The following is a 16,180-nucleotide window of genomic DNA, read 5'->3' as shown; positions in this document are numbered from 1 at the left end:
TGCTAAAAAAAACAAACAGTCTTTTTTCAAACTGTAGATGTTTGGTCCACATCTTCTATTGCAAAGGACTGCAGACGTGGTCCGCAGAATACAGACATTTTGTCTCAGAAAAATCAAACAACATCTAACTCTTTGACTCATACTCATAATCTAAATCAGTTCACCCATGTCAAGATTACCCAACATCGGATCTCAAAAACTGAAACGGAGTGAATGGATGAAAAACCCATATGTCTGACCTCTCCAGTACTCTATAAAACCCATATAATTCCTCTGTTTTTTTTATTCTTGCAATCTTCGGCTAAGTGTCTTGACTCCTTGCTAGAATTACATTTATTTAACATGTAACAAAGAAAAAGGTACTTACCAACTACAATTACAAACACAAAAGGAAATTCAGTTCACACATAATCTGATAAAAACATTCAACCAAATGTAAAATAATAAATTAGAAATGGTGATGAAATAAACAAATAACAAATAATTAACAAATAATCATGATAATAATCGCTTTGTATGAACACAAAAACTATTATCACTATATATGAACTTGCCCTTATTGTGATCCTTTGAACATGGACCCCTTATTGTGATGCTTTGATGAACATGGACGCCATATGATGACCATCTTCATGATATGAGTTTTTGTCATCAACTCAGCATAGAATCATATAATAGAAAGTAACTACACTAATAGAGTACAATAATCGCACAGTTGGTGAGCAAGATTTAGAAACACAGGGAAACTTACCATGTTGCAACAGTAGAAACTTATTCAGCTTTTTGTGTGGGTTTCATAGGGCTCGGCTCCAGCAGATTAATTTATAGGTGAAACAAAAAGACCTGATATTTTCAGAATTTCTGATCTAAACCTAATCTATTCAGCAGGATGATCAGTAATCCCGAGAAAGTAGCAATTTTTGGCTAAAATTTTCAGTCAACGTCAAACATGGCTGTACAAGTTTGATTGGTTTCTACTCCGATCAATGCAAGCAAGAAGCTCAGATGTGCATATTAAAAAAAAATTATTACGTGTAAGCGATACCTCATTGGAAACCATTTGCCATTATACTTATAATAATATATACCTCTATATCGTCATCACCAACCCACCCATCCTCACACCCTATATATAGACCTCCACCCTACGTTCCAAATCTCACTATCTTCAATATCCATATATTTTCACTTCCATAACATCGGAAAGAAACCATGTCGGGTGTTTGGGTGTTCAAGAATGGTGTTGTTAGGCTAGTGGAGAACCCAGGTGCTGACGCCTTGCAAGGTCCAACTCGGCGCAAGGTGCTGGTGCACCCATCGACGAACCAAGTGGTCACTTCATACGAGGTTCTTGAAGGAATCCTAACATCTATGGGATGGGAAAGGTGCTATGAAGATCCTGAATATCTCCAGTTTCGTAAGACAACGACAATTCACCTCATATCTCTCCCAAAAGACTTCAATAAGTTCAAGTCAATGCACATCTATGATATCATGGTCAAAAATCCTAATGAATTTGAAGTAAGGGATGCTCAGTAAACTCCTGGTGGTCGTGGTCTAGCATATATGGCTGGTACCCTGGCTCCATCTTTTCTTTCTAATATATATGTGTGTGTTTGTGTGTGTTTTGATCGTTGGGATTCTGCGTTTTTCATCATGAACGTTTGATTTTTACTGTTTGAAAATATGGCTTTCAAGTATTTCTATATTATCTCGAATTATGTTTTCAAAATGTCCAGTTACGTTGTTGTAATGGTGTATGTATAAAGTAAGCCTTTTTTTGGTGTGATTATACCTATAAATGGCGTTCATATCATCAAATTTGTTGTATACTATTTTATTGTTTTGATCTCTGAAAATAAACCACACTAAGGGCTTCCATGTTATTAATTTATTGGTGGTTCCATATCATTATAAGTTAAAAAAAAATGTTTAAATAAAAATAGCTTAAAACAGTAGAAAACCGTATTAAATCATTTTTTCCTAAGTTAATTCTTCCTAACTTATTAAAATAAAAGTCAATACGTTTAATAAGACCCGATGGTGTGTACGGAAAGGATCTCACTTTTTGCGTGCCATGTCATTCTTTTCTTTATTTTTCTTTCCGTCACACAAACCTAGGATTTGTATCGAATGAATCTCTTATTTATATATATATATATATATATATATATATATAATATTCATTTTGTAAAGAATTAAAAATCTTGAATTTTGACGTATTTTTTATAATTTTTTATTGGTATATAATTTAATAAATATTAAAAAAACTGAAAAAGAAAATACCGGTCAATCACACGAGGAGGGAGAGTGAGGGATTGACTCTCCTCACTATTTTCCCTCGCTCCTTTTCCGTCATCCACGGTATGGTGTTTGAGGGTGGGGGAAATTTTCATCACTCTTTTCACACTGTAGACATTGTGGCCTAAGTAATAAGTTTATTTTGCCTAACAACCCTTAAATTTTTGGAAAAACTACTTATTACTTTATTAGCGGCTCTATACCGTTACAAGCTAAAAAAATGTTTGGATAAAAAATAGTTTATAACGATGGTAAACCGCTAATAAGTTATTTTTTTGTTAGCTAAATTCTTCTAACTTATTTGATGTAAACCAATAATTAATTATATGCTATAATTTTATAACTAATTAATAACCATTTTTGTGAGACACCCCCTAATTGGTTTATATACCCTTTAAATATTCCACCGCAATTCTTCAAAAATTAATTACACTACTCTTTTTATAACAAGTAGGGTTAATACCTTAACAATTATTATTTATACAAACACGTTTCGATTTAACCCAACTTTGTATTTTGTTCTTCATTTGCCATTATATTTTAGAAAACGTTTCATTGTCGGACCTTTGACTAGTCACCAATAAGTCATGATGACGTGTCAGTTTTGTTTTTTCATCAATTTATATTTAGCTCCAATATTTATCTACAAGTTTGCATTTAGCCCTAATATTTTTTTGTTCCCCATTTGCAACTGTTTTTTAGAAAAACTTTCATTTTAGCCCTTAGCCAGTTATTAATAATAGGTATTTTCATTTTTTTGGTTTCTCAATAAATATATCATTAGAAATATTTGGTTTCTTAACAACTGTGTTATTAGAAATAATCAGTTATTTTTTGGATGAGTTACAAACCAATTAACAATTTTAGATTAGCATGCATATTATTTGTTAGATGTCATAGAGTCAAGAAGTACACTAGGTATTTTTTTACATTTTAAAATATATGTATACATTAAATTAAATACAACAAACACTGTTAATATATATAAAAAAAATCATTATCTTATCAGCTAACACACCCCGTCCCTTAAAGAGAATATACATTTTCGACTCTTTAGAAATATATGGTTTCTCAACAAATATGTCGGTAGAAATAACCAATTGTTATTAGATAAGTTATGAATAAATTAACAATTTTGATTAGCTTAAAAATTAGCATGTCATATATTGGTTATTAGATGTTACAGAGTCAAGACTTACACTAGATATTTTCCTTCATTTTAAAATACATGTGTAGATTAAATACAACAAACATTGATAATACAAAAAGAGAGTCATTAACTTACTAGGTAACACGCATCGCCCTTAAGGAGAAGTCATAGTTTCAACTCTTATATCCGTTTTTTCCTTTTTCATTTTAAGTTATTCCATTTTAAAACTCTTATTCGTGGTTGGCCTAGGGCTAAAACAAAATTTTGTCTGAAAAACAATGGCAAATGGGGAACAAAAAAATGTTAGGGTTAAGCGTTAACTTATACGTAAATGTTGGGGCTAAATGCAAACAGAAAAAAATGCAGAACTGACACGTCAGCATTACCTGTTGATGACCGCTCAAGGGCCCAAAACTGAAACGTTTTCTAAAATATATTGGCAAATGAAGAATAAAAAATAAAGTTGGTGTTAAATCGAAACGATGGTGTATAAATAATGGTTTTTAAGGTATTAACCCTAACAAGTAACTACATATTTCTATTTATGACTAGGCTAAGGAGACGTACATGTTTTTATCGGTTCATATATACATACATACATATATATATATATATATATATATATATATATATATGTGTGTGTGTGTGTGTGTGTGTGTGTGTCTGTGTGTGTGTGTGACATCCCCCAATTTCGCGGCCAGAAAAGACCGATTTAGTTATGCTTTTAAAATAAAATCAGAGTAAGTTCTCAAATAAAATATGCAGAAATTGTCCCCCAAAAAAATATGATACAAATATTTATCAAAGCATTTCTTCAAGAAATATATTTTTCATTTTATTACAAAAGTTCGGGATGTCCACATTGATACAAACCAAAAGCATAAACAGTACATTATAGATATGTACATCTAATGGCCTATAATCCAAAAATCCATCTTCCTCATCCAACAATGCTCTGGGTCCACTACCTGTAATATAAAAAGTTGAGTGAGTCAGGCTTGAAAGCCTGGTGAGCATATAGGTTTTTCAACCCACAAATAATAAATTTATTAATTTTCATCAACCAACAATAACCCTGATTACTCATTCCCGTTATCCTCACTTTACGTCCCTAAACACCTGTCACGAGGGACCTAGTCTAAGGATCATCATCGGGGCGATAACACTGCTTAGAGGATTTCTCAACAAATATATGTCAAATAAAGCAACCAGGGGGGATGGAGTACACCAGCGAAAACTAAGTTCAAAAACACCTACAGGTTGCGAGCCTGCTAGTGTTCCACGGGACTATCTAACATAGTCTGTGGTCATCATCTATACTCCGCTATATGAAAGGAACAACAACAACAACATCGAGGCCTCTCATCACTTTAAGACACATCAATTATTTAATCTACCCATGTTATACCCAACATATTTGTAGATAAAAATATATATACAGTTTAAATCATTCTAAACATGTATAAAAACTTCATTCAACATCCATCTCAAATAAACAAACAATATTTATATACATAGCACGTATTTTATATAAAATACTTCATATTTATGTGTAAGATGAAAGTGACAACACACTCACTTGATTTGACAATAATTGGGCAGCACTTCGTCTCTTAAAACAATCTGTCACACTCCCGAACCAGACAGTGGAAACGTCCGGGGGCTTAGTGTGACTTTCAACATTTCAGTATCATTACAATGAATGTAAATGAAACATAACATCCTCATCACCATGCATAATATAACAACATTCATTGTCTACATCGAGTATTGTATTTAAATATTACATGCCAAATTATTCAAGGTATGATAAAACAAAATATAGCTAAGTATCCATTAGTTTGTTTCACTCAACCTGCTTCAACGGTTTCCTGAGAATACAAGTTAATTTAAAAAGGTCAACATAAAAATGTTGGTGAGTTCATAAGTATATTTGGGAAAATGATTTGTATAGCTTTGTAATCACAAGAAAATCCTATATTTTCTTAAAATAGTTTGGTATGTTTATGTCCGATCTTGTATTATTACATGTGTGTTATTGTTTAATAGAGTGCCAAAAGTGATTGAAGAGAATGTAAATAGAATGTCCCCAGACAACCCGATGTTTCCCGTAAAAGAAGAATAGAGAATGTTGTCGTACCAACACTGAGGTTGAGTACCAGTGTGAGTAAGTTTCCGAGTAATCCAACATAAAAGAAAACGGTCATCCGCAAACTTCATAATGTTAATTCCTCTAAGTGAGTTGTCATAACCATACTAAATAATGACAATTTCGCCTATCTTGGCGTTTGTGAACGTCGACTGAAAAATAGAATAAGGTTATAGTCACCCTAGACAGATGTAGTCTAACTGTAGCGGACAACTCAGGTGTGGGGTGTCATCCCTGTAAAGATTTATCCATAAAACCCCGCTCTCCCTCAAAGAGACTCTGATTATAACTACAAGCTACGATCGTACTCTTAATAGGTGTCAACCGAAAAAAAACTCACTAGATCCTTAATCGAATTTACGCGAAGATAAACGTATAAAACTCATTCTAGGCCCAACGAACCATGTAAGTGAGCCACTGGGGCATCGTTAAACATGTAAGTCATTTCAAAACCTAATATGAATGAGATTATATAACATGGGCTCGAAATATATGTAAAAGGACAACTAAGGCCCATTTCACATGTAAGGTATTTATACGCCCAAATAGCATGCAAATAGTATACAAGGTCTGTCGCGCATGTTAATGGGTCAGTGATGCCCAATAAACAATTACATAGTATTCATGACCTATTAAACATATAAATGGGCCGCTAAGGCCCGATAACCTAAAAATGATAAAAATTAATCCGTTTATTGGTTTATTGTTGGTTTTGGTTCAATTATTCATTAAAATAGCATAAAAGGCCCACTTTTTGCAAAAATGACGTTCTTGGCCCAATAAGCCAAAATTTTACAATTAAGACCCAATTTTAGTAAAAATAACACTTTAGTCCCTATTTTGTCCAAAACTTGTATATATGACTAGTTTTTGGTAAAAATAACATTTTAAAACCCATTTTTATCAAAAATATCATTTTTGGCTTGATTTTTGTGAAAATAGACATTTTTCTAGTTTTTGGCTTTTCTGACCTAGTTGTTGGAAAATTTGTAGAAAAATCATCATAAGTCGAAATTTGGATCCGTAAATTCTGGAAGTTTGAAAATTGTCTACTTTGTTCATAATTTTTTAGCGGCCTCTAACAAGTGTGAAATTACTCACCTTCACAGGCTGGTCCGAAATTATTTCAAATATGATAGGCAGTTTTGTAAAATTCGCCGAAAAATTGTAGAAAAATCGTATGAAAACGTGATAGTAGTCATTTTAAAGGTATGAACCTGAAATTTTTGCATTAAAACAGTTTTGAAAAATATTATCATTAAGTTGGTCAAAACAGTCCAAGATTGGACCAAAACTTTTCTGTCAATGACTGATTTATGAGTTTAGTTTATAGACCTTTGAAGACATCACTCATTTTTGCTATTTTAAGTGTGTAAATCCCAAATCTAAAAGTTTACATGTATTATATGTGATAACACATACTTTTCTCAAGGTTTTCATGTAGATCCAAGTGACAAACTTAATATTCTTAACATATTTTTAGATTTAGGAAGTAATAACACATAATCAGCAAATAGGTCATGAGAAACACACATATTCATGCATATACACATAGATCTACACAAAGCAACTTGTATTTTCCCCCAAAAATCATATGAAAACCAAAAACAAGGGGGTATGAACTCACCTTGGGGTTTGGATTCGATTTTTTATGAAGAAGTGAGAGGATCTCGGCTTTAGCAAGCCTCTTGAGGAGGTTTTTGAACTTAGATGGTTCTAAGATCATGATCCACAAAAACATCGGTGTAAGAGGAGATTTTTTAAGAGATGAAGAAGTTAAATCATAGATCTAAGTGGAAACTTACCAAAGTTGATGATCTTGAAGAAGAATCTCTTGAAGACACACACCAAATCTCAAACATTCAGATAGAATGAGGAGAGTTCTTGAGAGACTTCTTGTGAGAGTTTGAGAAAATGAAGATGGTAGTGATGTGTGTGTTCTCGGCTAAATATATAGGAGGTGGAAGAGAGAGAGAATCAAATGGTTTATACTTGATGGTTAAGAGTTTTTAGCCTAGATTACCATTAAATAAAGTTTAGGTGGCAAGCCCACATAAACCTTGTTTTCTTCATTTTTTTTTATTTTAGTTGTTGGGCCGAGAGGAAGAAAGAAAAGGAGACAGGAGGAGTGGTTTGGGCCTAGAATTCTTGATTTCGATATTATGGGCCCAAATGGAAGGTTCTCGGCCCATTAAAATAAAAGGAGTGGAGTTTATGACCCACTAGGGAAAATTAATTCATTTATGGCACAATGAGGCCCATTAGGGTTAGAATGAATCATCATAGGCCCAAATGGTTCCAAATGTCATAGGTTTATGAATTAGGTCTATTTAGAATCCAATTAGGGTATTTAAGCCCAAAATAGACGAATTGATGATTTATTGGTCCCTTAGGCCCAATAAGAGAATCCTAGTCCATAATGAACTTGAGCCGGGATTTCTAGGGTTTCCAACCCTTATTTGAACAAGCATAGAGTATAGTATTCACTTAGAGTACAAGTTATTACACAAGGTGAAGGATTACATGAGAGTAGAATTTCCTAGCAAAAATGCTAGTTGTGACATCATCCCCCCGTTAGAGGGAATTTTGTCCCGAAATTCTTTCGAAAGATAGGTTCATGAATGAGAGAATAGGTGAGTGTACTTCTGCTTCATCTGGTCTTCATGTTCCCATGTAAATTCTGGTCTGCGCCTGGTGTTCCATCGAAGCTTCACAATTGGAATGCGGCTCTGCTTCGCACACTTCACTTCTCTATCCATGATTTCGAGTGGTTCTTCGGTGAACAGAGATTCTCGTTTACTTCGATCTCTTCTAAAGGAATGACGAGAGTTTCATCAAATAAGCATTTTCTTAAAATTTGAAACATGGAACACAGGGTGTACGTTGTTGAGCTCTGTAGGCAGCTGCAGCCTATAAGCCATTGGACCAATTCGGGCAAGAATCTCAAATGGTCCAATGTATCGCGGTTTTTAGTTTCCCTGTTTCTTAAAGCGAATCATTCCTTTATAGGGAAAGACTTTCAATAGTACCCGGTGTCCGACTTGGAATCCCAGCGGTTTTTTCCATTTATCAGCATAACTCTTCTGTCTGTCTCGTGATGCTTGAAGTCGAGTTCTGATTTGGATTATCTTCTATGTCGTTTCGCGAATGGTTTCTGGTCCCGTGAGAGTACTGGCGATTTATCTGCATTTACAACCATAAAGAGCCTCGAAAAGGGGCAACCTTGATGCTCATGCGATAGCCATTATTCCATGAGAATTTAATCAACGGCAACTGGGTATCCATGACTTGTTGAATTCAAGAACCCAGACTCGGAGCATGACTTCAAGTGGTTGAATGGTCCGTTCGCTTTGGCTATTGGTTTGAGGGTGGTAAGCAATGCTCATGACTAACTGTATTCCCATAGCCTTCCAAAGTGACTGTCAAAATCTTGAAGTAATTCTGTTATCTCGATCCATGCAATGCTTCCTCCACGATATTCTCTGGCTTTGATACTTTCCAAGGCCAGTCGTAGGTGTTGACAGTGTTTTGTTCTTGCTTCGTGAGCAGATGAGTATGACATCGATGAAAATAATTTAAAAGGCTGACTAGGAATGGTTCGGAGAACTCGATTCGTAGGGTCCATGAATACCGTGGGGGCATTCGTTAGACTGAAGGGTATCACAACGAATTTGAAATGGCCGTATCGAGTTCGAAAAGCAGTTTTTGGAATGTCCTCTTCTCAGACTCGGAGCTGATGATAATCGGATCTTACGTCTATTTTGGAGAAGTAACTAGCTCCTTGGAACTAGTCAAATGAGCCGTCAATCTGAGGAAGTGGGTATTGGTTTTTGATAGTGAGCTTATTCAATTCTCTAATATTGATGCGCATTCTGAAGGATTCGTCTTCTTTGACGAACAAGACTGGAGCTCCCAGGGTGAGAAGCTTGGTCTGATGAATCCTTTTCTCCACAATGCTCTTAATTGATTGGATAACTCCTGAATTTCGGCGGGAGCTAACCTGTAGGGTGAATTGACAATTGATGTGGTTCCCGGTATGAGGTAGATTCGAAATTTGACCTGTCTCTCTGGGGTATTCCCGGAAGTTCTTTGGAAAATACATTCGGAAAATCGTATGCTACTGGAATACCTTGTATGCTTACTTTTTCCTTGGTCTTGTCCACAACGTGAGCGAGGAAAACATAGTTCTTCTGGTGCAGGCACTTCTTTGCCTTGATACACGAGATAAGACAAGGATTGGCGCTAGGTTTATCACCATAGATTATTAGAGTTTCGTGATTGGGGAGGTGAAGGCAAATGGCCTTCTCGCGACACATAGTATTAGCATGGTGGGGGCTTAACCCAACCATGCTGATTATCACATCAAAACTCATAATATTTACTAGCATTAAATCTATTTGAAATGAATGGTTGTTTAGTGTTAAGGTGCACCCTATATAAATATCTTTGGTTGATTCGGTTTTCCCATTAGCCATCTCCACCGTGCAGGCTTCGCTTAGCTTCTGGGGTTGTTGTTTTAGTAAGTGCTTGAATTTGTTACGAACGAAGCTTCGCTCAACTCCACTATCGAGTAAGACGCATGTGTTTATGTTGTTAAGTAGGAACGTACCAGTGACAATCCTCAGTTCTTTAGTTGTCTCTCATTGACCCACAGTCAGGACTCTTCCTGATCCTTCTGCTCCCTGGTTGTTGGCTTTGGGGCAGTTGCGTCTGAAATGACCGGTTCCTCTACACCCATAGCAGGCATGACTGGCCCCAGAGTTGGTGTTGTTGTTGTTTGGCTGTTGATTCCGTTGTGGATAAGTTCTATAGTATCTGGCGGTGTGACTCTTTTGGTTGTATCTATTATAATACGACTCCCGACAGGCTCCCTTATGATGGAAATTGCACTGGTTGCATTTTAGAAGGCTTCCAACATATGATCTCGCTGGTGTTGATGTAGTAGGTGTCATGGTCAACAATAACATGTTGCTTCTTCGAGAACCCTTGAGTTGCCTGTCCGTTTCTCTTACTTCCAGACTTTTGCTTCCTGATTTTAAGCTTGGGGTTTAGAGTGCCTTGATAAGCTATCACTTGTTGGTTTCCATGCTCGTTCCTTCTGCTAGAGTTGCTGATGCTATTTCCACCTCTATTGGTGTTGCTTGTGTTGAGTTGTGCCATAGCAGCAGTTACTACCACTGTTATAGCAGCTTGTAATGTAGCAGAATCCATTTGTAGGAGCAGTGTCTCGCAGGGGTGCTTGTTATTTCTGTGGGATGACATTTTCATGCTGCATGATGTTATGCCAGAGCGTAAGTAATGATTGTCATTCTTGGTTGTACTTTATAAATTCCGCGTCTTGTCTTATGATTCTCATTGTTTCCATCCACATCCCTATGATGTATTTACGGTAGTAGGTAATCGCAGATTTTGCACGAATTTTAAGTCTGTCCATAGGGTTTATAGATTATTTTGGATTTCGAGATCCTTGAGTAACTAGCGGTTTCGAGGGTTTGGTTATGCACATAATTGAATTTATGTAATAACATGAAATAAAGATAACACATAATTGTTTCATTGGTAAGTACCATCTTAGTACACGAAAGAGAGTCATATCGGTTAGTTAGGGGAGAAAAGAAAAGGTTGATCCTAATTATGGCGGAAAGTGTCTAGTAGTGGTGCTGATGAAGTGGATCTTGATGGGTTTTCAGCATTCTAACACTCCTAAGTGTACATGCAACCCTAAATACCTTGGATCTATGTTTTCTCTATTATACATGCAAATATGAACTTTCCAAGGTATTCGTCCTAACTAGCATAATAACATTGATTCATTTGAATATATCAAGTTAGAATTACATACCTCTTTGATGTAGATTGTCTTCATGAAGCTTGAGTGCCTAGTGCATCAAGTGTGACACCTCAAATGGTTCACACAACACCAAATACACTTGGAATGACTTGAGAGAAATCCACAATTCATGAAATCGGCTAGCCCTTCTTTTACACACACTAGTAGCCGATTTTGGTGAATAATATGATGCTTATATAGTGTGTTACAATTAGGGTTACACCATGTAAACCCTAATTGTCATGACCTTTCATTTCCATGACCCATGGGTTATGTAACCTCCATGGAGCATCCTATGGGTTAACCCAACTTGATTATCCATGGAGCTTTGGCCCACTATATAAGTTATGGATGATTTGCACAATCAACCCATATATTTAATTAGTATTCTTTTGATCACATAATTAATTCTTGATCAATACTAATTAAATATCCTTATTAATATATTAGAACTTATAATATATTAATAAACCATAAGTGTTATTTCTCTCATTTTAGTCTATCCAAATGCATGATGCCATGCAACCCAAATGGACCATGACGGGTCGGGTAAAGTCTTACCAATTATAGTTATGGACTTAGACATTAATCCAACAGTCTCCCACTTGGATAAGTCTAAAACTATTATTGTGTATGACTTCAAGAACCGACTGTCAATCGTAGCTCTCAAAAGCTTCTGCCGAACTCTGACCTTGTAGATGAACTCTGACCTTTGTCAATGACTTGTCCATTAGATAAGGGATCATATATTCCTCCATTCTAGATATTGTATGGACTGAGACATGGATTATAATCATTCTCTCTGTCCATTTGTTGTTTCCCGATTTCCGATTTATGACGACTGACTAATTGAACAAATCAAATTAGTCGTGGCCCGGCCGAGCACTTACATTTGTCATCACAAAATCATCGAGGGGCCCACAGATATCGCTTTTATCCCGAAGGAAAAAGGAATGCATAAACTTCGACTCATATGGCTTGTTCTACTACTTGTTGAATTATACACAAAGCCACGTTTTATAGCATCGAGTTACCAATGCGTTTCCGTGCAATCAATGTATAAACAACTCATAGTAACAACTCATATCTCTAGGTTTGAAGAATATAAGACATTATCGTCTCATGATCACTCGTGATAAAATCCATGAAGTGATTCCAATGAGCGCGCGTTGAATCCAATACTCAGAACTTATGAGCACTCATGAGTGTTGTAGCCCTTTGTCCAATATCTTAGACCTCTACAAGCCAACCCATGACAGTCTTGATTCATATCTACTTCCAACATATGACCGACTGTGGATGGTTTGAATAACTTAGTCATCCAGAACAATGACCTAGTTATTCTGGAAGTTAAAACATGCAAAGTGAAACACAATAATAATTGAATCCAATATGGTATCAAAACCTATGAACATAAATAAAACACCTTTTATTTATCACCATATGATTACACATTATTCATTATATACTATTTCAGCTATCAACTTTATTCTTGGATTTTTAAAACAATAGTTGTCCCATGCTCCAAGCATGTACACTATGTTTTCTAAACACTAGTCATGCCATATACCAAGTATACATACTATGTTTGTCTATGATGTTTACTTTGTGAAATAGATCAATTCAACATAACTCCAATAATCCTCTTTTCACAGTCCCAAATCCTTACTGCAAATGCAAGAACTCCAAATTCATGCCATTTACTGAAATCTGTTAGATTGTAAACTTATATGCATTGATCCTCTTGTAATGATTATGCACAAAGTCAGAAAGACTTGACAACAACCATTACAGAGCATTCCAAAGGAGATCTACTCCTTGGAAACATCCTTCTTGCACTAAGTTTCCTAATCTTACACAGATTGAATACTTTCTATCTTTGAAATATTTCCATATTCTATTTTGACTATCAATTCTGAACAAGAGTTGCCTCCTCACAGATTATGTCAATATGGTCCTTCGAGAATTATCACTATACTTCCAACTGTCCTTGAGCAACCAATCTTTGGTAAACCTTAGATTGTCCTCGATAATTGCTTAATCACTTTAGTCATGTCCAATTCTAGACCTTTTCCCTTCTTAATGTCCCAGGCATTTGGAAAATTTTAGAAAGGATGAATATAGCACATGTAATCGATCCTATATCCGAAGCATATGGGACGCAATTCATGATGTCTCACATAAAGACTAAACCAGTCTTTTGTTATCACATTTCCATTTCTATTTTCCAAGTTCTCATAATTCAGATTATGAAAAGGGATGTCGTAATCATAATCGAATTTTAGAACGCAAATAATGGACCCATATATAGAATTTCATAACATTCATATATATAATTGACTAAATACGATTAAAACCTCAATCTAAGCTTTTAGATTTGAGATGAAGTATAATTTCCTCTCCCTTAATTATAGCAAAACAACTTTTCCAACCCCTGCACCCTCACAAATTGAAACTTTTGTTTTCTATAATTAACATTGCTAACTCGCAACCTTTATCATAATTATCATCCTCTCATTAACATGATGATTATTAGCATAACACTTATGCTCCCACTAGCTTTGACATGTACTCAGAAATCAACTGGACTTCTAGAAATCAATACTTTATTGACTTTCGTACCAAAGTTCAGATTTCTGATACTAGATTTCTTTGATAAAATATTATCAATATCATACACCTTATCTATGATAGCTCACAAGTGTGTCTAAACAATTTTAAGAACTATGAAAAGGGATGTAATAATCATAGTCTCAATTGTTTAGACCTTTGCTACTTCTCACAAGTCCATGTTAGTGTGCTGGTAAACCACACACGCTCCACTAACGACTTTGAGAATGCAAATATCATAATTGCTATCTAGCTAAAATCTACTTAGTGAAAGTGTTTCCTCACCATCATTTTCATCAATCGGAGAGAAACCTTATGACACTTAGATTTAATGTTGTATGTGTTCTTATCCATGTGAATTGTCAAAACCATAGTCACAAGACAAAGATAATGACCAATCCAAGCTCATATGGACTGAACTCAATCTGACTTCCTTGCCACCTGGCAGCTCAAGGGCCTGCCATTGCTTCCAAGTTGTTGTGAAACCAATTGAGAACTCTAAGAACTCATATGCAAAGCCAAATTTAATTAGAATGGGCACATAATATGTCAACACGATAGGTTATAAACCTCAAGTCGTGTGCTAGTGAAGAACTTCAGGTTTTATTCTTGATTAGTTCTTGGGACTTTCAAGACCTTTAAAACTCCCACTGTCCTCTTGACATATAAGACCTTCTTGTTAGATATTCAAGAGATAGTGTGGATTCTAATCAAGACAAAAACTTCACATAATTGGCCTTAGTTAGTCTTTGTTTTATCCAAAACATCACAACTTACCAATTTCAAATGTACAAGAGTAGAAAACTTTTACTCATACATTTGACATGTGTTTTAAACCTTTTCTAAGACATGTCACTCAACTTACAATCTTGGAGTATGACTCTAAGACTTGTATTGGAACGAAGTATGACTCATCTTCTTGATTTAACCATTTCAACAATTCAAGATTCCTCTTCTTAGTCATAAGAATGCACTAAGATTTCCTTGGAGAACTAATTGTGTTATGGTTTCTTAATCATTAAGATGATCACAAAAACTGATACTAAAGTACTCTCCCATCTTTTCAGATTTGAGAAACTTTTATCTTTCTACCTAAGTTGATTCTTCTTATTCGCTCTGCCATACAATGGAACCTTTTCCAATGTCTCAGAATTACACTTAAGCTTGTAAGTATAACCATATTTACTAAGCTATAGTAAACTATGACGAATAGTCTTAGTGATCTTTTGTGGTGGACTTAACCAGTGCACAAGAAAGTGTACTCGATCCCTTAGTCTGTTACTTGACTCACACATCCATGTGAACAAGTAGTTAGTCTTAATTTTTCCAATGCTTGAAAGTTCTCATCCATCATGCTATACAACTTGCATGATTCCAAGTTTCTATCCACCTGACACTTGGGTGATGAGAATCTTTCCTTATTTGGTAAATTTAAACACTACCACTAATGAAAGAATCAAATTCATATTTCCACTCTTGCTCTTAATGGAATCCTATAAGCAAAAAAAATTTCCACAAATGCCATTGTAAGGATATTTTAAAATAAATAAAATCAAAAATTTTCCTTTTATTTTAAAACATTGCGGAAAAATTATCCCTACAGTGCAAACGCACATGAAAACTTTGTTGTTATCTATTCCTAAGCAAAATATCATAAGTCCTAAGAAGTAGCTCAAGAATCCGATCTTCAAACTATGCAATAGAAATCCATCAACGCGATCAGATTCGGCCTGTTCTTTCTTTAAATTTATTCACTTTTTCTTTGATTCTTAAAACATCACCATGTGACCCAGTCACATCATGTATCAAGAATCTCATAATAGAACCTTAGCAGAGTTAGATAGTGGACTTTACCTGAAGTAGAGTCAAACTTATTTTCTTTAACATCCTTAGGTAAATTTGGCAGCTTCGCAACCAATGCCCCTTCCTTTGGCAATAGATACCTATGGACCCTTGATAATGGGACTATCTCAGACTTAGCTTTTCTCTTTACCATTTGGTCAACCAAGTTGACTATGGCCGATCCCCTTCCATTAGGAAGAGAGAGCTTTACTGGATATCCAATGTCATCATTGTCAATGTCCATAAAGTTTTAGGAAGTTGATCTTAGCAAATAGATAAGATCATTAAGGGTCTTGTC

The 16,180-nt window shown here is 35.3% G+C and overlaps 1 protein-coding gene across 1 annotated transcript; it reads left to right on the top strand.

The window, feature by feature from the left end:
• The first annotated feature begins 1,154 nt into the window (after positions 1-1,154).
• On the top strand, positions 1,155-1,802 carry LOC111884105 (flowering-promoting factor 1). The gene has a single exon (XM_023880423.3). The coding sequence runs from the start codon at positions 1,213-1,215 to the stop codon at positions 1,537-1,539; it is 327 nt and encodes a 108-aa protein (XP_023736191.1). The 5' UTR covers positions 1,155-1,212; the 3' UTR covers positions 1,540-1,802.
• Positions 1,803-16,180: the final 14,378 nt, after the last annotated feature.

This window comes from Lactuca sativa, chromosome 5, assembly GCF_002870075.4.
Source record: "Lactuca sativa cultivar Salinas chromosome 5, Lsat_Salinas_v11, whole genome shotgun sequence".
NCBI classification, from domain to species: Eukaryota; Viridiplantae; Streptophyta; class Magnoliopsida; order Asterales; family Asteraceae; genus Lactuca; species Lactuca sativa.
Note: the sequence above shows the minus strand (reverse complement) of the source record. Positions and strands in the feature narration are given on the sequence as shown.